This window comes from Rattus norvegicus, chromosome 5, assembly GCF_021556685.1.
Source record: "Rattus norvegicus strain SHRSP/BbbUtx chromosome 5, alternate assembly SHRSP_T2T, whole genome shotgun sequence".
Classification (NCBI taxonomy): domain Eukaryota; kingdom Metazoa; phylum Chordata; class Mammalia; order Rodentia; family Muridae; genus Rattus; species Rattus norvegicus.
Genome location: NC_141538.1, coordinates 121,645,335 through 121,673,128, shown reverse-complemented (window position 1 = coordinate 121,673,128; position 27,794 = coordinate 121,645,335). Strand labels below are relative to the sequence as shown.

Sequence of the window (27,794 nt, the reverse complement as noted above, 5' to 3'; positions counted from 1 at the left end):
GACTGTAATGAGGGTGGAATTGGCAGAACCCAGAGTTTATATACAGACGTTTGGTGTGCTAGAGGTCTCTCTGGGCTTGCCTGGCATCTCTGGTCTCCATATCCTTCCCATTAGACCTTCCTTTAGACCCATTCTTCTCTAGCCACAGCTACCGGCCACATAGTAATCATTCAGCTTTGTTTGTTTTGTTATTAATGGTTAAACTCAAGGCTTTGTTCATGCTAAATATATGCTTTACCACTGAGTGACACTTCCAACCCTCCTCTCATTTTAAAGGGATTAATTTTTATTAAGTCGGTTCTTTGGGCCAGTAGCCCCACTTCCAGTGCTCATGTTAGCTGAGGTTTCTCCTGTCCTCTTACTATCACCAATATGTGGATTTGATACTTAAATAATAATTTAAAAATTCTTACTCTATTTTACATAAATACTTTGAATGAATACTTGTATTTTAGTGGGATTTCAGGGACTAATACTGGAGACTAGAGTTTAACCCGGGATCTTGACTCGTTTACCTGCAGCTCTACAAATGAGGTAGCGATGTGTCATTTTCAGTTTTCACTGAGAGAACTGCCTCACTAAATCACGCCAACTACTGCCAAGTGGGATACAGACTTACATGAGAATTTGTTTGTTTGTAGCCTAGGCTGGTCTTTAATAGAATCTAGCTCGCTTCTTCAAAGTCTAGAGGGGATTATAGTCTTTAGTATCTAGTGTTCAGAAAAGACCACTTACTTACTATAGTTGTGTTTTAAAGATGCCCATGCAGATATTTTTCCTTTGTTAAGGCTTTAGCGGCTCTGTCTCAGAACGTCTATTCTCTCCCGACTGTTTATCTCTACATCAGTCCAGGACTCTATGATTTCTAAAGTGATGTTAGTGTTCTCCCTCACAGCTGAAGTGTCTAACAGCAGAAGCATTCCATTGTTTAGCTTAAGCCTTTACTCCTACTTATGGTTACCGTGCTCTGGTTGACTGTTGTCTACTTGTCGTTAGTTAGACTCACTGTTTGTAAAGCGTTGAGTGAATTATGTTTACCTTTGAATCGCCAGTGCCTGCGTCAGTGTCTGAAGATTCATACACACCAGGTTCAACTTAATTACTTAAAATTTTGTAAAACAGATTTATTTATTTTATGTGTATGAATATTTTGCTTTTATGTGTGGATGTGTACCACATGCATGTCTGATGCTTACAGAGGTCAGAAGAGGCATTGAATCCCCTAGAACTGGAGTAACAGATGGTTGTGAGCCACCATGTGAGAGCTGGGAACAGATTGTAGGTCCTCTGTAAGAACAGTGTGTGCTCTTAACTACTGAGCCATCTCTCCAGCCTCACATAATTTCTTTCTTTAAAAAGATTTTTGCTTATTCTTTGATAGTTTCATGCAAACACACACACACAGAGTATAGAGTATATCTTGATCATATCCATACTCCTAGCTTCTCCCTCTTCCCCCGCATCCCTCTTCATCACATTTCCCTGTGTCTCCCCTGCCCATTTTTTTTTTTTTTTTTTACAACTTACTGAGTCCACTTACTGCTATCTGAATGTGTTTGGGTGCAGGGCTATCTGTAACCTGATAAGAACTATAAAAGCCAAAGAAAATTGACTTTTTCTTCATCAGCAGCCATTAACTACCAATATTGCTCTTCAGCAAGGATGGGGCCTTATGATCCCCTCCCCCATTTATGCTTGAATGCTGACTGTCTTGATTTTCTGCAGGAAATCTAAGTTGCTATAAGTTCATGTTGTCAACAGTTATGGGCATGTGCAGAAGACAGCAATAACCATCTCATTCTGTTGGCCAACTAGATCAGCAGCCTTTCTTATTTGGACCATTATGTTTACTTTCTGCCTTCCATCTGCTGCTCTTCCGAAATGACCCATGAAAATGGAGGTTTCTTAAGTGCACTATTCAGTGGCCTCCTTCATCCGTCATTATAACGTTCTATCTCTTCACCATGATTGAGGGTCAACCCTGGCCTGCCTCTTCATTATTGCTTTAGCGCTATTTCTGGCCACCATCCCCATGTGTACCCTAGTGCATTGCTCTGTACTTTATAGATGGACTTTCTGTGTTCCAGAACCTAGCATTTACGAATCCTCAGACAGTAAGGCAGGCACTAGAGATTCAAAGGTAAACATAGTTCACTCAGCACATTACAGAAAGTGAAGTCTAATTCTGCTTCTACATGCCAGAATTAACTTTTGCCTGAAATATGCCATCTCCAGTCTTGATCTCTTTTTCCTGTCTAATATTTATTATTTTTCTGTTCATATCAGCTCCATGATATTTTCCTCTGTGAACCTTGGCTAATCTACCCTTATCTAGAATTACAAGATTGATTCTGCTTCTGTAGCACTTCAAGACAAAGTATCAGCTATCCATATGTGGTAGGCACATAAAACTTACTTGAATGAAACCGAGCTCCAATGTTAAGTGAGCTCATGGCAACTGACTTCCTTTTTGTTTTCTTTGAAGTCTGTCATGGGCAGGTATTCCACTTTAAGCCTAATTTCCCAGCACAATAATATTATCATCTATCTTCACTTTGACGTATTCCATTATATGGCCAGTGCACTAATCCAGGATATCTGAGAGGAAGTCTGGTTTTACCTTACGCAGTGGAATAGCTAAAAAGTAGGAAACACTTGCGATGAAGGGTTATTTTGAAACCGTTTCTCACCAATTGGTAAGTTAGGAAAGTCCCAAACTACATGCAGGAATAGTCACTTTTTATATATCTTCAAAGGCTGAAGATTTCACTTTTCAGAAGGACCGTCCATTGCTTACAAAGGGCTGTTTCCATTCCAGGAACCAACTCTGCTGCCTTTTCCTGATGCTTATGCTTTGTACTGGTCTAAAGAAAATCCAGGAGTGTTCTGGTTCTTCTTCCGTTGAGACTCCAGTAGCCTCTTAGGCTGCCATGTGCAGCTGGAGTGGAAGCCGGCCTCCTGAAAGCAGAAGGACTCAGGGTACTGCAGGTCACTTGGTAGATGTTTAGAGAAGAGCTTGAGAGACAGGCACATCTCCTTTGTCTGCCACTTCCTCACAGTATGAACTTTCTTAAAACATAAAATGTGGATGGGGTGACCACTCACAGTGCTAATGCTGTGCTCTAACTCTTTCATGCAGAGTGATCAGTCCAGTAAGTGCTACACCGGTATTACCCAGCCGTTCAGTGGTGGTCTTTTTGTTTGTCTTTTTGCCTGTATGCATGTATGTGCACCAAGTGCTTCCCTGGTGCCCATGGAGATCAAAAGACAGTTCAGATCCCCTGGAACTGGAGTTATGGGTGGTCATCAACCACTATGTAGGTTTTGGGAATTGAACCCAGGTCCTCTACAAAAGCAACAAGAGCTCTTACAAGCTCTGAGTCATCTTTCTAGTCCCGAGTCTATAAGGTTTTAATTACTGTTTTTGGCTTTAGATATAGACTTAGTTCAGAAGATGCAGGGTTGAATGTTGAACAGACTCTGCCTTGCTTTGGAGCTGCAGAGAGCACGTTCCTAGCTTCTTATCAATGCTTGATGCTTCTACTTTTCAGAAGATGAAGAGGGAAATCAATAGTAAGAAATCATAAAGTCCACAGAAGAAAGGGTCGTGTAACTGTGCCTGCTATACAGCTGTTACTGTGTATCTGCCTTCACAGGTTTGAACTGCTTAGATTTGTTTCAGGAGTAAGGGCCGAACCTCAGAATTACCTAGAGAGCTAATAAAGTATCCTCCAATTTCTACTCTTAGAGACCCTTATTTAGTGGGTATAGGGTAATCAATAAGAATTGGAATACATGTTTTTAAATAAAAAGTTCCTAAGACGGGACTGGAGAGGTAGCTCAGTGGTTAAGAATACTTGCTGCTCTTCCCGCGGATCTGGATTCAGTTTCCAGCATCCACATGGCAGCTCACAACCGTCTGTGCCTTGAAGGGTCCAACACTCTCACATAGGCTTACATGCAGGCAAAACAGCAGTGCACATGAAATAAAAGTAAATCACTCATACAGATTTTTAAAAATGTTCCTCAGAGAGTCTGATGGTTTGTTAGATTTGATGATCATCCATTGTCAGCCATTCTCCAAAACATTGCTAATCATTTACTATTTAATGTAAGGAAATTTGGCAGTGTTGTAATCCTTATTTTAGAAGTCAGAAGACAGAGGTACATTATTCTAAATTCACTAAAATGGAGAGCCTAAATTACCTAAATTTAATTAGTTATAATTTTAAGCTGGCTCATTGTTCTGCTTTTCAAAACTTTCCTATGTTTAGATTATTTAGAAGGAAAAATAAAGAAAATTATGAAAAAAGCAGTCAAAACATATGTTTAGAAGTGGCTGCTTTGGTGGCACATGACTATAAACCTGGTACAAAGTGGAAGGATGGGGCAGGAAGATCACCCATGAGTTTGAGACTAGCCTGATCTACATGAGTTCTAAGTTACCCAGGGCTATTTTGGTAGACCCTGTCTGAGAATAACATAACTTACTCTCTCCCTCTCTCCCTCTCCCTCTCTGCTCTCTTTCTCTCACTCTCTCACTCATGTCATCCAACAAAAATCCTCGAAGTAGACCACAGAAATTACTTTATAAATTTAGATTTATTTTCATTTGAAGCCTTTAGGAAAGTATTTTTTTCCAGAAATTTAAAAGCTGATTGATTTTATTGAAAAGAGAAAGAAATTCTGTCTGTTATCATTGCTGTTGAGCTGATCTGGGTCATTAGATTATTAGATTAGTTAATAACAGGGCATTTGGCAAGGGAGCCAGCGAGTCTCCAGCTAGTGTCTCAGCTGCAATACTAATAATTTTTTGTAAAGTTGGTTCGGTCTCTTGACTCATCTCTTTGGCATGCATTTGCTATTCTTTTTGCTGTATTGTGAGTTGAATGTAAGGCCTTGGACGTGCAAGCATGTACGAGGCACCCTCAATCATTGGCACACACTTTCTTACGTGTAATAGAGATGGTGCTGTTAGCCTCTGTCCTATGTGGTGATGTGTTGGAACTGTGAAGAGACACTTGAGGTAAGGGTATACATGGTGATGAACAGCTGTGTGCCCATATCTTCCTGTTGGCCTGGGCTATGTCTGTGGTCTGGTGTCACTGACAGTACCTCTTTTAACTGTCCTATCTCACTGTGAATGAAAACTTTTATCTGCTCATAATTATGGCCACAATAGGAAGACTTTTCTACCCTCATTATTTTAGTCTCAAATCACTCATCAAATATGACAGTATTTCTTAGATGGTTTCTTACAATTTTCTTCAATTTTATGTATGTCTCATCTCCCCAACTAAATTGATGAGTGGATGGGAATTGTTTCTGGGCTCCTGAATAATTTTCTTGATTTAATCTGACTCAGGTCCATCGATCATTTAATTGCCCATTTTGTCTGGTGTGTCTCAGAGAAAGTAAGTGCCAAGGGCAGAAGAGAGGGACAGCACAGAGGCCTAGAGGAAGAGGTGGAGAGGGGAAGGCGCTGGTAAGGGGAACATGATTGTGAGCTACCTGCTTACATGAGCGAGTACTGGGGAATGAATGGCTTTGTGTAGGATAACTAAGAACAGGGAGACAGTTTTCATCTCAGGCCGATGCCCTGACTACTAAATGCCCAATATTGATATTTCTGAGTGCTCTATAAATCTCCAAGAGGTGAAGAGGTCAGCAGAAGCTCCGGGAGATCAGATTTCAGGTGCCCCGCTTCTTACAAATATTTTTCAGAACCAAGACCAGAAAAATTTTACATTCTTCAAGGAGCAGCACCTCACACCAAATGGATGGATGGATATGTAGATAGATAGATAGACAGACAGACAGACAGACAGACAGCCGACCAGTTCATTGCATGTGAGCATGAAGTGCACCCCCCTTCTTTTTTCAACCCTTGGGAAATTCAACCAAATTCATGGTCCGTCTTTACTGTCTCTGGAAAGCTGTAGCCTACATTTAACTTTCCACCAGTCTTGACTTTTGATCTTATAAATTCTGTCATTCTTAGATGCTTTTTATAGTAGTATATTCTTAGCTGGGTGGTTTGGCACCCCTTTAATCCCAGCACTCAGGAGACAGACATGGTGATCTCTGAGTTTGAGACCAGCTTGGTCTACAGAGTGAGTTCAAGGATAGTCAAGGCTGCACAGAGAAACTCTGTTTCAAAAAGCAAAAAACAAAAACAAAATTTTGTTCTTGTTTTATTAAAGTCACTTTAATAAATTAATGTACAATCTTAATAGGCCCCAGAGATTCTTCAGCAGATAAAGGATCTTGGCACCAAGCTTGAGTTTTATCTCCAATATTTACATGGAAAAAGGAGATTACTGAATCCAGCAAGTGATCTGCTGATCTCTGTATACATGCTGGAGCATGCATCCTTCCATAAATAAATAAGTTTAATTAATAGGTTTTTAAAAGAATCTTACAGGTTAAGATAGTTATTAAATTATAAATGTGATATAAAGAGAGCATTGTGGTTTTGGCATTATTTTGATATAATTATTTGAAGTATAAAAAATAGAAGCTTTAGGGACCTCAGAATTAATGAAGAATATAATATGCATGGCCACTTTCCAGTGAGGCTTTTGATGGTAGGGTTTCCTGAGTTCTGTGATCTTGTCTGGGAATTTTGTCTGGGAATTCAGTACATGTTTGTTTGCCTTTGGGCTAGACAAACATCTCATCATACAACCTCTCTGGATAGAGTTCATATTTATAGATACAGTGTGCACTTAATGCTGACTTTAACAAAGCATGCATATGTATATATGTGTGTATGTTTGCTATGAACATATGCACAAGACTTGGCATGTATCCTTCCATTTTTAATAGACTTAGAATTTGCCCAATTAAAATTATTCAAATAGCATTTTTCTAGCATGGAGATTAGGTAAGACAGGACTCCTAACCATTTTATTCAAATGTGCAAATTCAAGCACAACATAGTTGACTACTTTTTGCTACATCTGCAGAGTGACACTTTGACTAATGGAATAGAAACTTAACTGCATTCAAAGCATGAGCAATGGGATATATAGATGGAAAGAGTGTGTCTAGAAATAGTAATTTAGTAGAATAACCTTTGTCATGTTGAGATTAATAAGGTTATAGCCAAATGCAAGTGCCCTTTTGAGAGGGTCAGTGACATGAGATTGTGGATACGAGACATGAGCCCTCTATTTGTCCTTGTGATGGTTTTACAGTCAGAGAATTGGTTTTTTGACCTGACCAGTACTTACTTGACTCTTCCACATTCCAGTCCTCCTTAGAGAAGATGGGTGTGTTTGAAGTGCCTGTATTGCTCTTTCAGTTAGGGGATCAATAAACTCCATTACCACTATTCTTTCTTTACCTACTTCACCTGAGGATAGATGATAAATGCCAGAGTCTTCTGAGCAGGTTTCAGGTTCCAACTGAGGAAAGTCTGATCTAGAAGGATATAGGCTAATGAGATTAGTGAAGTAAGTGTCTTAATTCTATATAAATCAGCAAATAGGATGTTGGTGTGATTGAATCTTGTTAGCTTCTTTTCTAGTTCCTACACCGCCGACATGGTTCTTTATTAAAAGCATCTTTTAATAAAGGATCATGTATGTGTGTCACTTTTATATTTGACTTCACTTAGAGGTAATTGTCTTTACATGAGCTCCATTCTCTAAAACCAAGAAGTTCTCAACATGACAGGGCTAGGAGTGTTTCCTAACACACTTTACATGTATGTTCATACTGCACTGTGATAGATCTGTAATTTTATCACCCCAGATATTTCCCAAATCCTTTTCTGCTCCAAATATGATAAAACCTAACAGGTTCCTAACACTACAGCAGTATGATTCTTTCCTACAGAACATAGCCTTTTCACTTTCTGGTGTTCGTTCCTTCTTAGAGAACACCAGCAGGAATGTATGATGGTGTTTTTATTTATTTATTTATTTTTTTGGTTCTTTTTTTCGGAATGATGGTGTTTTTATACAACAGACATATGTGTCCCTGCCTCTAAAACACCTGCTCCTAGCCCTACATCATGATTTTTTCTGTTCTGGATTGGGTAGGATGCACTGGCCCCTATGCTCTGATCAGTGCTAGGTCTTTCTCTAGTTTGTCTCTTTGATTTTATGCAGTAGGCTGGCCTGGAACTTATGTATCACCCATACTGGAATGAAAATCCTCTTGTTTTTGCCTCTCAAGTGCTGCAGCTACAGCCATTGATCACTATAGTTAATCTAACCCTCCTTACTCCCCAAGATTTAGTTATCTCTCTGTGTCTGTGTATATGCCCACATGTGTGGAACCAGAAGAGAGGGTCAGTTATCCCCCTCTATCACTCTCTGCCTGTTTTATTGAGGCAGGATCTTTCCCTGAACCCGGGGCTCCCATTTTGCTGGGATAATCTGGTAGCAAGCAAGCCCCAGAAGTCTTTGTGTCTCTGACTTCCTTGGAGCTGGGGTTATAGGCATAGGCTTGTTATGGGTATGCTGGAACCTGAAGCCTGGTACTGATGATTACAAGGCAAGTGTGCTATTGAACTACCTCTTCAGCCTTCCAGCCTTTCTTTCTCTAAAATAAGATTTTCCCCAGAGCTGGAGATATGGCTCAAAAATTAAGAGCATTTGCAGCTCATGCAGAGAACCCAAGTTTGGTTCCCAGCACCCACTTGGAGTCTCAAAACCATCTGTGATTCTAGTTCCAGAAGATATAACACCTTCTTCTGATCTCCAGCACCAGGCACACATCTGGTTCGCATAAATACTTACACACACAAAATAAAAATAAATAAACCTAAGAATTAGATTGCTTTTGAAAAGAAAAATTTCCCCAAACCGACCTGGTTGTAAAGGTTGGTTACTTACTGAGGAGGCGGATGTACTTGTCCCATGGATGTCCCACTCCTTTGCAGCATTTCCTCTTGGCCAGAGCAGAAGACTTAGTAGAAGAAAGCATTTTACTTGACAGGGTGGTCAAGGAAAACACAAGCACAAGAATGAAAAGAAAAAAAAAAAAGAGCAACCTATATCCCTCTCTTTCAAAGTTCAAGAGGCAGCGTGTGCTGTGGAAGCAGAGATCTGGGTTCAGGACCAAAATTTTCTGTTGTCTATTCTGAGTCAGTATTCACAGAGTTATCCCCATTTATTCATAATTTGTCAGGCACTGTGCCAGACATGGCAGATGCAACAAATACAATCAGCACAGCTCCTGCCACTTTGGCGCTTTTGCTAGGACTGTGGTGACTGAGGATACTTAGTCTGTGTAGTGGTAAGAATTGTTGACTATAGGATATATTTGAAGCTAATACTGATAGAATTAATAATAGTTCATACATGGGATGTGATGGCATAGCTGTGTTAAGACTGACCAAACAATGCAGTGAACACTGGCATCTGAGACGGTGACTAGGAGAGAGGAAGCGGTGTTGGTGTGAATGCTAAGCAGAGATGCTGAAAAGGTGGTTGGACATTTGAGATCAGAGTGTTGAGAAAACTAGTCTTTACACCATCAAGCAGGATATAATGGCTTTGGTTGTCAGTGCAGTTAGAGAAAGGGGGAAGGTGCCAGTGGTCTGAGCCTTAGGCCACCAGTGTCTGGGAATGGGAAGAGGGGAGGCTCCCACTTGAACAGTAATTGACTGAACAGGAGACACCAGAACCTGACTTTTCTCCCCTTCAACTTGTAACAGTTGTCAAAGGGGAGGTTACACCTGAGTACCCACATGACCTGTTTCTTGCTGAATTGTATCTCTAAAGACAGAATGCTGTGTATAGAAATTATTTTTTCCAGTTGTAACTTCTTCTGTTTTGTGATACTGTGTGAGACTTGTAGTGTTGGTATGTAGCAGAAGTTTTTAGTATGTACACTGAGGAAAGTGGATGGGGAATGGGAAAGTTTGGGAAATGTAACTGTCATACTATACTGTGCTGTATCTTTTCAGTATGATTGTATTTCAGTCTAGGAAAATGTAACATAGAAGGATCTGTGGGCTTTATCACTATGAGCAAGATTGTTGTACTCAAGAAAATGTGTATGAAGATAAATACATTTGCAAAATATATGTGTGCTAATTATGAACTGCATGTAGTTGGTTCATGTTTTTGTGAACAGATGCGTGCTGAGGCTCCCGGATCCCCGTAAGCTGTTAGAACTTGCCATTTGCCCACTCTGCCTCCCCTCTCTACCATCCTCCAGCTCTGGAAACCAGGCGGGGTTTCCTGAAAAGTGGGCTCTGTTCTGGGAAGACGCTGTGGCTCCCTGCCAGTTGCCATAGAACTCAGCCAGTCCCATGGCGAAAAGACAAGACCTGCAGAAAGATAGGGGTAGAGACAGGAAAATCAAGTAGGTCGAAGGAGAAAACTAAGGTCTATGCTAATGGAAGCTGAGATCATTTGGGAGGGGCTTCTGGAAGGTACCCATTCCCTAGGCATTTAGTGTCTCTTCCCTTGAGCTTCTGCCTTTATGCCACCTGCTCTTGGCATAACTTCAAAGATTTGTCCTAAGGAGTTGGATTCCTGAGTAACAGATAAATGTAACCTTCCCCAGGCATTTGATTCTAGGACATTTACTTGAAGTAACAATATAAAAACTTTCATTTTGCCTGCTTTTGAAGTCTGCTCTGATAGTATTGAAATATTAGATCTGGCTTCCTGCTTCTGTCTGTATTGTTTTAGAGTGTGTTTTGTGGACAAGCACGGGCTAGGGGAGAGGAAAGAGATGATGAAGTCACCTCTGAAAATCTGCATTTTGTCATCTACCCAGGAAATAAGGCCCTCTCTGATGAACTTTAGGAATTTAAATGCATATAGAAATCATCTGATGGAGAGTCTTTCAACTACACATTGTGTCAAAAAAAAAAAAAAAAAAAAAGGTCCCTAGCATTGTGGCACACACCTGTGGTCCAAGTACTCGGGAAGCTGAGACTGGGGCAGAAGGGTTGGAAGTGTGAAGACTGTCTATGTTAAAGAATGAGACTCTTGTCTCAGGTTCTCATCTTCAGAAAAGAGGTCTCTAGAGAACGAATTTGGCAGAAGTTGAATGTTCACATCCGTGTGCTGTTAGGAACTATTCAACTCTGTTTAACCCATCATTTATTTATTTATTTATTTATTTATTTATTTATTTTTATTTCTTTCTTTCACTATGGATTTCTATTGTCTGTTTTTGTTGTTGTTGTTGTTGTTGTTGTTGTTGTTGTTGTTGTTGAGCAGTGTGCCCTGGGACAATCACCACTGCATTGAAGTGCAAAGAAACTTCCAGAAAACATGGTTTGGAATGATTCTTTGGTTAAGTCATTACATGTAAATTAAGCCTGATATTTTATTTTTTATGGTCCTTGTCGTCATTTGTAGTATGAGTAGGTAGAATGAATAAGTCACTAATGTCACCAATACCTATGACATTTTCTGGCCGAGTCACTAAACCAACTGTTAAAAAGTCTGTTTCTATGTGAAAGACTTTAACTTTCTTACTCCTTTTGTATCTAGTTTGGTGCTCGCCATACAAAGTCATTTCAGTAAATGTTGAATAAGTACATACCTCAAGGGTTCCGGACATGGGACCAGTCAGCTGTGCTCGAAGGTGGTAAAGTAAAAATGATCTTCTGTGCTGTCAAGGAACTTCCCCAGGAAACTGGATATGTCGTGAAGAAAACACAGATGAGATTTTGAACCCTAATCATCTGTGGGATAGCTACTGGACAAGAGCTTTGCTCCAAGTCAGGTGTGCAGTTAGAACAAAAGTGGGCCGTGTTAAATAACTTCTACAAGAAGTGTCAGTTAGGGTCACCATGCAGACAAAGGAACAAGTTAATATTGTTTTTGTTTTATAGACAAAAGAGTGGAGGCTTGAAGACTTAGGGAATGTGTCCAAGTTGACATAACTTTTGAATGAAAAGCCACCATTAGAACCCACGTGTGTGATTCTAAACTATAAGGCTTTCTGGTCACCATCATGCCTTATTCCTTTCCTCATCCCATTCATGTGAAAAGCTGACCTCAAACTCATGATCCACTTGCTTCAGCCTCCTGGACTGGGATTATAGGCATGAGTCATTAAACCTAGATAGCTTTTTTTCTTTTGTTTTGTTATGGTATATCATATTAAGGTGAGAGAGATGTTAAGAACATTGAAATGAAGATGGGAAGAAGGGAGTGACAGTCTGAGAGAAGGAAGGCTGCTGAGCTTACCATTCCAGCTAGGCAGAGTCACAGAGACTTCTGCCACTGCTAAGATCCCTCTTCTTCAACAGAACCTTTAGCTCTACAACAAGGATGTTCTCGGTAATGATGGCCTCACCATGAGGCCATGCGGGTAAGTTGTGGCCAACGTGATACAAAAGAAATGCTGGGTGGCAACTTCTTTCCTGGAGGCTATCTGCTGCCTTTTGCCTATTTCTGAATCCCTTCTGAGATCTGTAGCCTGGACCAGGGGTGCTGCCAACTGGTGAGACGGAAGACCATAGCCAAAGGGTGAGCCCAGTGGATGCATCATGTTTGAACAAAGAGCTGGCCTTTTTGGAATAGGTTTCCACATCAGTGGGGGACCATTCCTTTAGTGTTTTTGTGTGTGCCAAAATGAAAATAAAGGTTTCAATTTAAACACTGGAGGCCGTTCATTTAGGTGTCTAATTCATTGAGATTAAACCATGTAACCCTTCTAGAATTATTTCATCATCAATTGGTCAACCTTCATTCCGTTCTGCCCAAATCCTATGAGTACCCCAAAACTTGGCTCTGAATTTGAGTCCTCTAGATAATCAATTCAAATAGAATTGTCTAATGTTGGATTTACTTCACATGGCCTCCATGATTTTGTCACATAATATCTGAATTTTATTATGTTGTGTGGGTTAATATTCAACTATATGCATATCATCCTGTTTATCCATTCATCTCCTGGTTATCTGCTGACAGACACTGACTGTTTCTACCTCTTCAGAGCCTGGCAACTTAGTGAGATCCTGTCGAGACAGAAACTCATTTAAGGGGAGGGAGGACTGATGATGCAGCTCAGTGTTAGAGTACTTGTCTGGTATTTCTGAGGCCCTATGTTCAGTACTCAATACTGCTATGTATAATGCATCTGATTGCATTTATTGATTTTCGTGTTTGTCTGTTGACACAAACAGTTGAGCTGACTTTGCTCTTTGATATTCTCTTGGAGAAACTCTCAGAAGTCGACGTGCCTTTATTAGGATTTATTCTGGTAGCATCTTGGAAGTTCTGAGATTTCATTTAGGTGCCTGGGTTTGCAACACACACTTACCACCTCTGTACACAGCTGTGGAACACTGCTTCAAGGATTCAGAAATCGTCACACCTGGCTGGGCACTCATCAGAGAGCCTGGTAAGGTGATGAAACCTCTTAGCAGGCTCCTGGAGACTGAACAATAGGGTAGGGAATGAAAGCTGTATTAATTGCAACTCCACTCTCTCCAGTTCTGCCCAAATGAAATGGGTCAAATTCCAAGGTTAAGACCTGAGAAGCCTGAGTGGGATTCTGAGTCATCAAAGGTAGATAAAATTTCACTCAACATAAGTTTTATACACACAGCCATATTCAGAGATCTGAAAGATTGCATATCTGTTTGTTATCAGAGCATTGAATTCTGGGTAAGAAGGTTAGGTCTGGGTGAGCAGCACTGTTGAGTAGTAAATGTCCTCCTGTCCTCTGACTTCTAACTCTGTTAGGAGAGCTTGTTGTAAAAGTAATGCCACTGACTCCTTGGAGCAGCCTCCTGAGCATGTCTGGGCTGCAGGATCCGTGGAGGCTGAGTCACCAGCTGTGGAGTGCTGATTCCTTAGACTGTGAGCCCCAGCCCTGCTCTTCAGTCAGTACCAAAGCCGTGGGAACGTTCTGACTCATTTACACTTACACTTGACTCAGAAAACCTCTAGCTTCTCATTTTATCCAACCAAAAGTTTTGTGTGTGCCTGCGTGTGTGCCTGCGTGCATGTGTGTATGCATGTGCACAGTGTGAGTGACATTTACAAATGATATTTGAAGTTATTTGCTGAGCTTACCTTTGTTGTCTCTGGATATTTCTCTGGGGCTGTGCCAGGGGTGGGTGGGGTTCTCAGCCATGGTAGTCGACCATGCATCTGTTGGTGAAGTGATACTTGGAAAGAAGCATGCCATTTTATCAATCAGTCTTCAAGCATCCTGTACATGTACTTCCTGTTACCTTCTGAGTCCCTGTCTTCACACTGCACATGTATACATGTGGGATTTGCTTGTGCTGAAGGAGTTGCGTGTTCTTAAGAGATGGATCCATAGGGGAAAGACCAATTTCGTTAGTGGGCACTTGGGTTCCCCTGGAGCCTAGCCAGCCTTCTCCCTTAATTCTGTCTGCTCTCTGTATTATACCTTACCATTCTGTCTTCTTGCTCTCTTCCTATTTTTCTTGTTTGGAGTATTTCCCATAATCAGCTTGTATTCTCACAATTCTTATATGTTCCCATCCCTAAAGCCCCCATTCATGTTCAATCCACTTCCTTTACAGTGGTCAGAGTATTGCATTCTTTCTGTGAGCCAGGTTTTGCCAGACATATCTGTCTCCTGTGTGTGTGTGTGCGTGTGTAACATATATATATATATATATATATATATATATACACATATGTTATTTGTCATATATATGTTACTTGTCTATCATCTGTATTTATCTTCTACAGAACTTCTTTATAAAAAGAAACTAAAAACTTAGGATTATCCTTACTTGCAGGTGAAAAGTTCAGTTGCAGAAAATTGAAAGCTGCTTGAACTTAGCTGTTAAGGTTTTTCTTGTCCTGACCAAATTCGCCATGCTGATTCCCTTCCGAATCTTTTAGCACCATCTCTGCTCACTGGCAACATGCTCTTTGTCTAGGTCAGATGTGTTCTGCACTTGGCAGTCAGTCACCTTGCCTCATTCAGGGGTGTGGCTTTGATGACTGATATACTATGTTCTCTTCTTCCCACTAAGCTGCGTGGTGCAAGAGGCTGTGAGTTATTTCTCCTGCTATATTAACCCGACCATACGCCCTGCCATAATGTTTTCTTCCACTAATTACTGAATGCTCTTAGCAAACTATCCACGGTCTCCTTTTTACACATTCATTCCATAGAAAGTACAGACCAGACACCCTGGGGCTGAGGTTTGTATCATTTTCCTGCCCTGTCCTTCACCCTCAACCACAAAGCAGAAAAAGTAAATAAAATGGCCAGTCAGTTAAAGGGTTGTCCGTTAGACAAGGTTTTTGACAGGAGTAATGGATGTAACCCTGTGTAGGACCTCATCACAAGGTCTCAAAGTGTCTCATTGAGTTAGTTTTACCTTTTTATATGCAGAGTGGAATGTGTTGTTCTTGCTAAAGGACAGATGCCTCTGGGTACCTTTTCTAGTTAGTTGGTAAGAAATAATTAACGATTTCTAATGATATCACTTGCCATTCAGCAATCAAAACCCACCCATAGTTTCTGTTGACAGCCACAGACTAGACTTGTCTCCCTTTTCCAGTGGAAATGTGGTTGAAATATGCTCAAGACTAGGCAAGACCTGGCTGTTTGTCTGACTGAGACAGACTGGTACAGAGTCTTTTGCACCCTTCCCTATTTTTCCATAATATCCCCTCTTTCCAGTGTTTTCCTATGGGCCCTATCCCCTTCTCCTGGTCCAAGCACAAGCTGATACCACGCTGGGTATCCTTTCCTTTCTTCAGACTCTTTTCTAGAACAGTTGTACACCTATCCCCGCTTTTCAGTTTTGATTTCTCCAAACTGGGAGCTGCTTCTCTCCTAGATGGCTTCCAAGCCCAACCTCACACTTACTATGCCTTCTTGACTGCACACTCCCTGTTGCCAGCTCTTGGCATCCTACCAAGTGCTCCTCCAGATGCGAAGGCTCTGTTTGTCTGAGCAGCTGGAAGTAGGCCTCGAGGTTTGGTGAACACGCTCAGTTCCTTCTTTTGTCTTTGGATCTCTTGCAGCCTGCGTCTTTTCCAGAAAGGACCGGCAAGGGCACTGTACAAGGAATTGTGCTACGCACTGGCAGTTAATCATGGGAATGCCCTAAGCTGGCTCTTTTCATCTGTGGAAGGAACTGTGAATCCTCAATATTGTCAAAAATTTGAAAGCCTCTTTTAGGGACAAAATGTGTAAATAAATGCTAGGTTTTATTATTATGGGGCAGGTGCTTCATAAGTACTTTAGACAAGTGTCTAAGAAGTGCTGACTGAAAGACAGGTGTCTGTCCATCATCTCTCTTCCACCCTTGCCCCCACCATTGTTTAGAAACAAGGCTTTATTATGTAGTCCAAGCTAGCATTTCAGAGTCCAGGCCTCAGTGTTTAGTCCAGGCTAGCTTGGAGCTTGCCTTGTAGCTCTGGCTGCCTTCAACCTCATGATTCTTCCACCTCTTCTTCCTAAGTGCTGGGATGACAGGCTGTCCTGCCAAGTCTTGCCCTGCTTCCCCTTTCTGAGTATCCACTTCTGCCACTATATAGTTAACCCAAGGAGGGCTTTGGAGATGGCTTCTCTAAATCTTATCCTGGCCTCCTTAATAACATTAGAGATACATTAATGGTAATTAGTTTAAAAGAAGGGAAAGTAAAGCAAAATTGAGCTGCACTGAGCTTGACGCAGTGTGGGTTTTAGGAAGACACACTGACTTTAATTAAACAAAGTACTGTTTGCTCTGTCAGAGACCTCCTCCTTGGCTAGAGCAGGTTCTTTGGGAACAAGGCAGAGCCTGACCCATCGACTTGGCATTGATCATTTGCTCATCCCTAGAAGTTTATTGTAAATGAAGCGGCATTTACTGTTGTGCGATATTCCTGGAATCGCTGCTATAGTTAGAAGTACGTGATTCTGCGTGACAGGAAAGGCATAGAGAAAAGCTATAATTCTGACTCGTTGACATGGAAAAATGCAAGTTTTGTATTTATATTATGTCATTCTTTTGGCTAGAATCCAGCAGCTTTACAGTATCTTGCCGTGCTCTCGGTAAAATATTACCCAGGTCTAAACAAAGTGTGGGGTCTCTGGAGAGACCGAGAAAGTCTTTCTGTAATGCTTGTGGGTAGGAGGCACTGCTGGTGTGACTGTTAAGACAGCAGATGGTTTTCCTGGCCTGTGTGTGTGAGGACCTTAAGAAAGTTCCCTGTCCAGGTAAGGTAGGCCTGTGTTGAGTAAGCAGAACACTGCTGCTATTCCTCTAGGGTGGTGGCAGTGCTGGAGTTGTGGGCTGGAGAATAGTCAGGGTGGGGCACTTAATGACTTTGCTGCTGCTCTTTGAGACAGGGTTTTGCTGTGCAGACCAGGTTGACCTCAATCTTACTTTGTAGCCTATGCTAGTCTAGAATTTGTAATCTTCCAAGCCTCCTGGGAGCTAGATTATAGGCCTGTGCCACCACACCCAGCTTGATGGCTTTCTCTTTGACAGTACTTTTAGAAGACTTGTAATGAGGTCAGTGTCCTGGGTGGATGTTAGACTGAAAAGTACTAAACAACCAGAGAAGATAGGGTGGTGTGATTGTAGGGTGATTTCTTGCCCAGCGGAAAGGGCAAGGTCCTTAAATCAGGAGCTGTACATTAGAACTGCTGTCACTCTACTGATTAGACCAATACAGCTCAGCCTTTCTACAGATTGAAGTTCTAGTGGTTTGCTCTGTCATAAACTGTGAAGTTGCTTTGTGTATGCTGGGGCTCCTCCTTGACTAGGACGGTATCCATAGCCACAATCAAACGAACAGAAATTATGGTCCAGATCAAGAGTTTCCTGAGAATCGAATTCTGTCGTGTGATATTTAGCTCCTGCCAGTCCTGTGAGATAAATCCTATTTTTATCTCCTCACTTGTACTGAGTATTGAGGTTCAAGGATGTTAAGTAACTTGCCTGGGAAGCCACATTCAAGTCATTGAGGTCACTGGAACTCCGGCCTTTGTCCTTAACCTTCAGCAGACTATACTTCAGCGTGGACCAGGAGTCTGTTTAGTCTGCATTCTTCTCAGCAGGCTCCCAGCCCAGAGTATTCAAAATTGTATTTTTTTCATTTTCTCTGAATATGTCAACATTGTATTGGTATTTTCTGCTTTAGAGAGGTTTTTGATTCCTTAAAATAATTTACTGTAGGTAAGATAGTATCTTTTTGAAACTCAGTATTTAGAACAGACTAGGCTCTTAACTCAGAGAGAGACTCCTGCATCTGCCTCCCAAGTGCTATGGTTAAAAGGCATCTACCATGGCACCTGGAAAGATAGTATCTTTAGTGGAAATAATCTATGACATGCAATGTTTTATTTAGATTTTTATCATTGATTTTAGTTATGACTCAGTCTTTTTGCTAAACAAACCTGGCAGTGGCCTTTGACTCAGAAACACTTGATGATAGCATTCTGAAGCATTAGAATTGTCGGTTTTGCCCTCCATCTAAAATTCAACCGTCTCTATCTCTTACACAAATATTAAATTCAGGAGCTATCTGGACTGTCTGTCATAGTGAAGCACTTTGCCTGTTTGGGAGTGGTTCTGAGTCGGCCGTGTTCGGACTCACAAAAATGTTTTGTCTGTTTTACTTGCCCATCAGTCAAACTATCAGAGATAGTGCCACTTACACAAGACTGCGACAAAGAATTCGCGAAATCTATAGAACTCTGATTTCTCTCCTGCGTAAACCAGCACCTGCAGACTTGGGCCTCATGGTAACTCACGGAATGAAGGTTATTTTTCTTTTAAATCTTTGCTTGTATAATAGGGAGGTGAGAGCACTGCTCTCACCCAGACACAATGGGCTGCACATCTTTATTGGTCCAATTTTCTAAGCTATTTGATGTTCGTTTGAAATTCCCAGTGAAGTGTGTCTTTTAAATGGTATTTTAGGATTCCTGCTGGTTTGTGTTTCTGGCACTGCATACTTTCCCTTGTAGTGAGAAACTCCACTTGATTTCTAAACCAGTGGATGATTTTGCTTCTTTTTTGCTTTCTCTCCTAGAGATCAGGTAAATCACAGTCTGGATTATTTTGACATGTTTCTTGGATGAAGCCACTGTATAAATGTAACACAACAATTATTTGTCATCGTGAGTGGGGCAGCCATCCTTTCTTGAAAGCAGATCCACAGTGCTATGCTTGACGAGCTTAGTGCAGGTCTGAGCTTCTGTTTTAAATGCTGTGTGACTTACTTTTTACTCTTAGAATGCCAGTTCTCTGAGAGTTCATTGTATTAATTCAGCATGCACAATGTCAGAGCAAACTGTGTACTGTCTGAGAGTCCTGCAGCTAAGCTTCTTTCTCAGAGTTCAGACTCTCTCATAAATCTGAGCTGCAGCGGTGGAGGTTGGTTTGAAGATGAGATACACTGTGATTCTGTAGAGTGCTGTTTGCAGCAGATGACGAGGAATGGGAACACACTCGCCATGGTTATTGGTGGCCATGGCATCCTGGTTGTAGGAGCAGATTAGTGACTTTAGTCCGGCCTGTAAAGCCTGTGTGAAGAAGCCCAGAGAAATTCTAACTCTTCAGATTAAGTACTACATGGACTCATGGTACATATTTAAAATGTTAAGTACTAAAATGGTTTATGCAGTCGTAGCCCCCGTGGAAGGAGCCTTGGCCTGGTGGGACTGGTAAACTCTCTTGTGCTCTAGAGGACTCTGCATCTCTGAGCTTTTCCTGGTTTAGGGGAAGCTTCTTTGTGTTTGAAAGCAGAGTCCCATGCCTTGGTGAAGGCCAGCAGCCGTGTCCTTAGCAAGCCTTTGCCCATGCCTGCTGTGAGGAGGAATAGTTTAGGCTTCCCCCAAGTGCTTTCACTCCACACCTTTGCACATGCCGATGCTTCTGCTCACACTGCCTTCACCTGCTGGTGCATTTGCCTTTCTTCTCTCACTCCCTTCACAACCATCACATTTCAGTTCAGTGTTACTGCTTCCCTGAGCCCCAGGCTCTATCGCACTGTGTATGCTGTCTGTCTGTGTCTCTCTTTCTGGTTCTACTGTTCCTGCAGTTGATAGGCTCCACATGGTCAGGGACCAACTTGTTCTTTTCCTAGTTAGTTCATTTATTTTCTGATATGGAAAGTCATGCAAAGTGAATGGACAGCTTCTAAATGGAACTTTTGAAGCCTTGTTTCTGTACAAAGCACAGAATTGACATTTAGTTATTTTCTAATGTCATATGAGACATAGCCTTTAAGCACTTGTCATATGTTGTTATTTTTTTAATGCTAAAGGGAAAATGATTTGTTATTTCAGTATTTTTGAAGGTATTTGTGTCCAAGTTGCCAAACCAAAGTTGTCACATCAAAATTCACACACAAAATTTCCCGCCTGGCTTTTGGGCATTACTTTTTAAAAATTTATTTTATTTTTGTGGCTAGAATAAATATTGAGTGGCTTGAGTATATGTTTAGGCAATGTGAGTTTCCCTCAAGTTTCAGAAAAGGGTATCAGATCCCCAGGAACTGGAGTTATGGATATTTATAGGACACATGTGGGTGCTGTTGTGTACTGCGTTCCTCTGCAAGAACAAATGTTCTTACTCACTCAACCATCTCTGTAGCACCCACCATCATTAATTTTACTAAGGCCTCAGCCATTGAAAGAAGGATTCTTCTACTATCTCTAGCCTGCCACCAAATGGGTGAAGGGGACACAAGAGGACCTGTGTACTCTCTTGCTTTGGGGGTTTTGTTGATGTTGCTTCCATGGTGATGATGTAAAATGATGGGGGCTGCTGCCACCCCACCTTCATCTCTTGCTTCCTCATCCTTCTCTGCCATGCACTGGCCAGGGCTGTACTTTTCTTCAAGCACATTCTGATAAAAATGTGCTGAGTTATAAATAGAAGCCAACGTCGAGTCTGTACATTGATGGCTGTTTGTTGGCAAAGACACTTTGTAGGGACGAGCTCCTTTGGTATCTGCACCGTCACTTCCAGGGTCAGGAGTGAGGCATGGTTCTTAGGACAGGGCACTTGGTACCTGAAGGGATTGGTACCTGGAAGGAAGATTCTGCCTTCCTTTCTTGTTGCTATCTTCATAGTGTCTCTCTCTGCCATCGCCTACCCCTTTCTTCTAAATGCAGTTTCCTACACGTGTAGTCTCTGTTTCCTCGTGCAAATACCTTCTTATTTTCAAATCTAATTACCTCTGACCTGATTTATTTTTTTTTCTAGATCAGCTCTGAATGGGCTTTGGAAGGTAAAGAAGAAAATCCAGTCTGCTTTTCAGGGACACTGGACAACCGAATAAATGCAGGTATGCACATTTGCCGCCTTTGTTTTGTTCTTTTGAGGCAGGGCCTTACTTTGAAGGCCATACTGTATGAACTTGAGGTCCTCCCACCTCAGCCTACCCAGTGTCGAGATTATGGCTATACTATTGCACCTGGCCTTAAACTGTGACACACAGCCTGTTGGACTGTCTGTGCTCTGGTCTGTCTGTCTGTCTGTCTGTCTCTCTCTCTCTCTCTCTGTCATCCGTTCGTCTGTCTATCTAATCTGTATGTTATTTTCAGTGTTGGATATGCTGGTTTAAACAATTCCTTCACCACAAAACCTCCAGGAAGTAAAGTTGTCTTGTAACCTCTCCTGAAGAGCTACACTGTGACCAGTGTATCATCTGGTCTGTTTCAATGCATATTGTTACTCACAGGCCCCTAATACACGTGTTATGTTCTTTCACTTGTGTCATCCAGTGTTGGTCATGTAGCTTTGTGTCCACATTTTCAGCAACTGTAGAGACACTTGAAGAATGGACCCTCTCCTGTCAGAAGTTATCAGTGGACATTTTCTGCTGTTGCTAATAGCACTCTTCTTTGTACATGTAAAGTTTTATGTGGATATATGATTATTTCTTTGGAGTTACAGTATAGTCTTTGATTCTCTCTAAGACAGAGGTTTCCTTTGTCTTACACTGGACAGCAGGCTTAAAACACTTGATTTTCGGTGTGATCAAGTTAAGAACTACATGCTGGGCTTTTTTCCTCTGCTTATCTGAACTTAGCTTAGTCTTCAACCCAATTTCAAGTAGATTCTGGTTTTTCGATTATTTTGGATATTATAAATTAAAATTGAATAGCTGGATGGTGTCCCTTTTAAATTATCTCATTTTCTATCACCATGACAGCCAATAGACTAAGCAAATGAATTTGGTGCTGAGAGTTATGGCACAATATGCTGTATAGGACTCCTCATGTTTAGAGAATTCCTTGTATCCTCTCCCAAGTGCCCACTGTAGGCAAGTCTCTGTACTTCATACTGGGTATAAAAGATGATAATATGCTCAGGGGTACACATCACATAGGTATGTAAATACAATGACCATAATACCTTGTGGTTAGTGCAACAACTTTAGGAGCACAGGAGAGATGGCATCTAACTTAAGAGTATAACTGGAGCTTAGTGAAGCCTTATTGATAGAAGTGCTAGCTAGTATGGGCTGGTTTCTGAAGAAGATTGAGCTTTACCATGAAAACTAAGAGGTGAATTTATTTCACTAGTGGAATCAATATATGCAAAGACAGCACAAGGACAGAATGGGTGGGGTGAAGGGACAGGGACACCTGGTGTCCTGGGTTTGAAGCAGCTAGAAGTGAGAGGAGATGGGGTGAGAGGCCAGTCAGTCAGGAGTTTGTAGATAATGAGGAGCTATTGGAGGGTCTGATCTGTGTTATAGAGATAACACTTGGGCACTTAAATGAAGATGGGACTGGCAGGAAGGAAGGAAATACTTTGGGGGCAGGAAAATGGTTGGGAGGTCATTGGTGTTGGGCAAGGCCTGGAAGAATATGTGGGGTTCCCCTTGCTCTCTTCCTCCATTGCCCTTGTGCTGGACTCCATGTCTGGGATGGCTACTTTATACTGGACCACTTGTTTTGAAGGCCTTGTGAGTGGTTTTCCTGCAAAGAACTTACCTGTGGATCTTGCTTTGCATGAGATGCTTGTCTTCCTGCTTCCCTCCAGTGACAAGGACCTGTCCCCAGTCATCAACTTTCATGGCCCTTCCATGTGATTTATAGCGCATAAGTAGTAGTCGCATTGTGTACAGTGCCTCAAATGAGGGTATGAACGCCGAGACTGAAAGACTAATTCTTTTTGTTGGTTACTTATAAGTTAAGTGATCCCAGCAGAGGCAGCAATAATCAGTTTTTTAACATTAGTGACTCCATATGAGAGCTTTATCCAACTACAACTAGTATGTAAGTAGAGAAATAATTCAAATCATGCTTAAGATTATTCTGATGAGGTTATGGCCTGACTGCTTTGTTAGTGTGCATATATTAATTAATTATTTGATGGTCTCATCTCTTGTAAGTCCTGGCCTCGCTGGTACTCAGAAGGGTAAAGGGTAGAAGTTCCCATCCAGTCTCACAGATGCCTGCTTGCTCTCCACCGTAGCAAACAGTACATGCCATGACCATATCGTCTGCTCTTCCTTCCCAACAGTATCTAAATATAAAAGAGGACTGCAATGCCATGGCTTTCTGTGCTAAAATGAGGAGCTTCAAGAAGACGGAGGTGAAGCAGGTGGCCCCTGAGCCAGGAGTGGAAGTGACTTTCTATCTGTTGGACAGGGAGCCCCTCCGCCTGGGCAGCGGAGAGTACACCGCGGAGGAGCTGTGCATCAGGGCCGCACAGGAATGCAGTGAGTATGGCTGCCAGGCTGCGGGGCTGCAGGGGGACACTGTAGAAGAACATGTGGAGTCCCCCCTCTTTCTGTTCCTGCTGAGAACGAGGAGTGAGTTCTGGAAACCAGGGTTCTGCCTTGTTTCCTAATCCTGGACCTTCACTTCTCACAGAAACAGCTGTATTTCTCCATCATTAGTGAGACAGCTATCGGATGCCGAGGAATGACCTTTGCCTTCTGTAAGCCTCACTCTTGGGAGACAGACTCATGTTATAGTTCAGGATGTTCTAGAACTCAGTACGTAGCCCAGGCTGGCCTCAAAGATGTATTCCTCCTGACACCCACTGGGTACTGGGATGACAAGTGTTTACTGTCACATCCAGCCAAAGCTCAGGCCTCAGTTCTCTCACAGCTCTGAGATTGGAATGGCATCACACTAGCCGAGGTTCTGAGTCAGTAGTTCTGTGTCCCAGTGGATTGCTGAGTGTTCTGATTCTTTGAGTTTGGCCCATCTTCTCTTACTTAGTCCATTCTGCCATTTTGAAGTGAGAATTTCAGGGTTGTCCTGTGGCTTGGTCATGCTATATTGTGAGAAGGACACATTCCTTTTTAATAGTGAGATATGCATTTATAAAAATGCATATGTTTGAAAATACCATAATGAAGACTTTCCATGCAACCTGAAAATTAATTTAAAAACAAACAAACAAACAAAAAAGTGAGACTTAAAGTTAGCCCATTCCCTTGCTAATGTGAGAAGCCAAAGCACCTAACAAAATGAATCTGCTTTCCTCATCCTCCAGCGTGGAGGTGCATGGTGTTTACCTAATTTTGTATGGACAGGAAAGCCAAGCCATAAAACCATAAAAACAGCTACAGTTTCATACATTAATCTACTGAAGTTCATTGAGATATATACTTAATACACGTGAGTTTATAGTTGTAAAATATATTCCAATAAAGCTGTTTGGAAAGGATCGTAGTCAGTCTACTTATGGTGATGATGTAACTTGCTATTATGTTGGGGAGCCTAGTCCATGCTCTGCCTGTGCCTTTAGCTTGGAGAGCAACAATGTGGGAATATTGTACACGGTTTAGGACCTTGCTAGTAATATAGCATGTCTGGAGGCCCCATTTACTTCCCAATACACATCATTCTGCCAAAATTGCTTTACATACCAGAACACTGACAAAACGGGGGAGATTTATGTTACAGGGGAAGAGGATGGTAGGCTCTTACTAACCTAATACTACGTGGGATGCAATGGGCTGAGCTCTGTGGAACACGGGAGAAGGAGGTCATGTTTTGAAGTAACTCTGGATAGACAGTAGTTTGTTCGGGTCTGACAGTTCCTAGCCCGCTGTGTAGAGAATAGATGACATCTCTTCTGTTAATTTGAAAATACGTAAACACTGAGTGCTGTAGATTTTTCAAGCTCTCATTGGTAACTGCAGTAAGTGGAGTTGGGGCAGTGTGCTTTCCTCTACGTTTTCACTGACTGTAGTAAAGTTTGTCTTTGAGCTTTCATCCTGTCGTCTCCTGATAGGCCCAGAAGCAAGGCATTTCCTAATCTGGCTCTCCCACCATGCTGGCTATTATTAAAGGAGCAGAGAGTGGAGTGGGAAGGCAGAGCACTACCGGGCCAGCTTTGTTAAGAGATCCTCCTGTTAGTTAATGTGAATAAATACATTTATTATAGTGGAGAGAGCACTTATGTGTATTTAATTATTAATTATAATACATTTTAATCACTGACAAAGTCACTTTGTTTATTGTTTATTCTAGTATGCAGTTTGTATGGTGGCCAGAAACAACTTTGCATATATAATGTATAATCACAGACAGTGTCAGAATTGTTTAAACAAATTATAGGAAACAGATTGAGGAATGCCTACCTTCCTCAGATGTTTTTTCCCTTGCTGTGATTTAAAAGGAGCACTTACTGCAATTACCAGGGGGATCTGTGGGTCCCTGAGATAGCCCTTTTTTTTCCCTTTAAATCCAAATTTGGTAAGACTCCTGTAGTGAGAACTGTATCATTTTATTTTTAAATGGCTTTAACTTGGTTTGCCAGGAGCCACAACACATACTCCTGGGGAGCTGTGGTTCTTGATTAACATGATTGAAACTCCCTGAGTGAACATAGCTGAGAGTTGCATCTGCCCTGAGAGGATGCAGGTGACCAAGATTGTTTCTGGATGAGAGAATTCCTCGTCTTTGTGTGTGTTGTTCTTTGGAAACAGATGATCAAGTGCATCTGCCTGTAACCTAGCTGTGTGCTCTCTTCTCAGGTATCTCTCCTCTCTGCCACAACCTCTTCGCCTTGTATGATGAGAGCACCAAGCTCTGGTACGCTCCAAACCACATCATCACTGTGGATGACAAAATGTCTCTCCGGCTGCACTACCGCATGAGGTATCTCACACAGCTGGTGCCAGAGGGCTTACTCATGTTGCCCGGGGCAGTGTTTGGTCAGGGCCCAAGTCACTGAGGAAGAAATACGATAGTCATTTTATTGGATTGCTTCTCATATAAGAAGAGACATCTTCCGTGTTGCCGTGTGATTCAGAGTGAATTTGATCACCTCACATTTTATAATCATGATACAAAAATTGTTTTAGATAGAATCCAAGCCTTTTAAGCAAAGTTTTCCACATGGTGAGTCATGGTTGTAGGTTTAACATAATGGGTTGTAATCTGCACTTGAAAAAAAATAGAAGGAGAGAAACAAGAAATACACACACACACACACACACACACACACACACACACACACACACACCCCTCCCTAATATTCTAAGGTCATTGCATTTAAAAGTGTTTGAGGTATGTTTTTATATATTTTTTATTTATATATTTATATATATTAAGTTACAATATAAATGCTCAGCCCTGCTCTCAAGGAGTGTTGCTTTGATCTACTCCTGACAACATTGGGCTCTCATTGTTTTTATGCTTTTGGTTCTGTTGAGCACTTCACTTTTCTCCCATGTCAGAGATTTTGTTAAGTATCCCAAGGTCGCATAGATAGTTGGTGCTCTGATTGGCGTACACCTCTGACTTTGTAAGGGTATTGAGGACATGTATGTGGGAATGAAACTATTTTAGATGGCAGTGAAGCCTGAGTTCATGTATGCTTAGCCATGGAGCTTACAAGAAGGTTAGGCCCTTTCTGAAAAGAACCTAGATTTGTGTAAATATGGTTAAGTCGGTAGATCAGATCAGATGCTAAGAAGGTGCCAGTCACTCTAGAAACAACTTTAGAATCTCTGTGATCTCCGTAGTTCCCCATCTGTCAGCTTTGTTGCATTTGGATTGCGTAGCACCATGCTACTGAATTTCTCCTCTTCTGCTGCTCAACTAATTCTCACCTTGTGAGGAGAGAAAGCTGTGGGCCCTGTGAGACTCTTACCCCTACAGGGGACCTTTTACCCCTCCCAGCTGAGCCTCCTCACCATATTTTGGTTGTTTTTCTCACTTTGATCTTACTTCTCACGGCCTGGGAGCTGGTTCTGTGATCAGAACTGTGAGATAGACTTGTAGCTGGAAGTTCAGACAGGGTCATGCCCTTGAGGTCGCATTCTTTCCCAATGGGCTTTTACACATAGGCCACGGTCCAGTATGGCAGCATTTAGCATTTACAAAAGACGTGAACTTGCCTGACTCAACTCCCCCATTTTTCCAGTGGAAAAGCTGATGGACTGCAAAGAGAAGGGAGTTGGTGAAGCCCCACACCTAGTAAACCATGTAGTGCGGCAGCTGCTTGTCTTCATGGCTGCACATGGTGTTCAGCTGCTCCCCGTTCGGTTAGCTGCCAGGAAGTACAGAGACTCAGTTCTGTCACCTGGACTTTATACCTGCCACTGTGCTTTAACAGGATATTGCTTTGTTGTCACAGTCTCTTTGAAGTTGGAAAAAGATACCACCCTAAGTGCAGACATCTGCGATAGAACCGTCTACAAAGAGCTTGGCAGCTGGTACCCTAACCGCTGAGGAAGCTGCAGTTAGAAAACAAGTCTGGTGGCTGTCGAAGGACCATCCAGCTCTAGTTTAGGACATGTCCTTGTGCTTTAATCATGCCTTTCGGTTTTTACTTATTGATATGGATGGTTATTTGTGATGCGTGTTAATGTAACACAGCCATATTCTTTACTTGTTCTCAAAGGAAAGAAACGTAAGTGAAAATCACCAACGTGAGTTAAATTCTG

At 41.8% G+C, this 27,794-nt stretch overlaps 1 protein-coding gene across 5 annotated transcripts in view; it reads left to right on the top strand.

The window, feature by feature from the left end:
• The window catches only part of Jak1 (Janus kinase 1), a 108,266-nt gene that overhangs the window by 43,189 nt on the left and 37,283 nt on the right, over nucleotides 1-27,794 (top strand). For all 5 annotated transcript variants that reach the window (NM_001434540.1, NM_001434542.1, NM_001434543.1 and 2 more), the window contains 3 exon segments: nucleotides 21,134-21,215; nucleotides 23,405-23,603; nucleotides 25,878-26,001. In NM_001434540.1, the coding sequence (NP_001421469.1) occupies nucleotides 21,210-21,215; nucleotides 23,405-23,603; nucleotides 25,878-26,001 (329 nt within the window). In that variant the 5' untranslated portion in view covers nucleotides 21,134-21,209.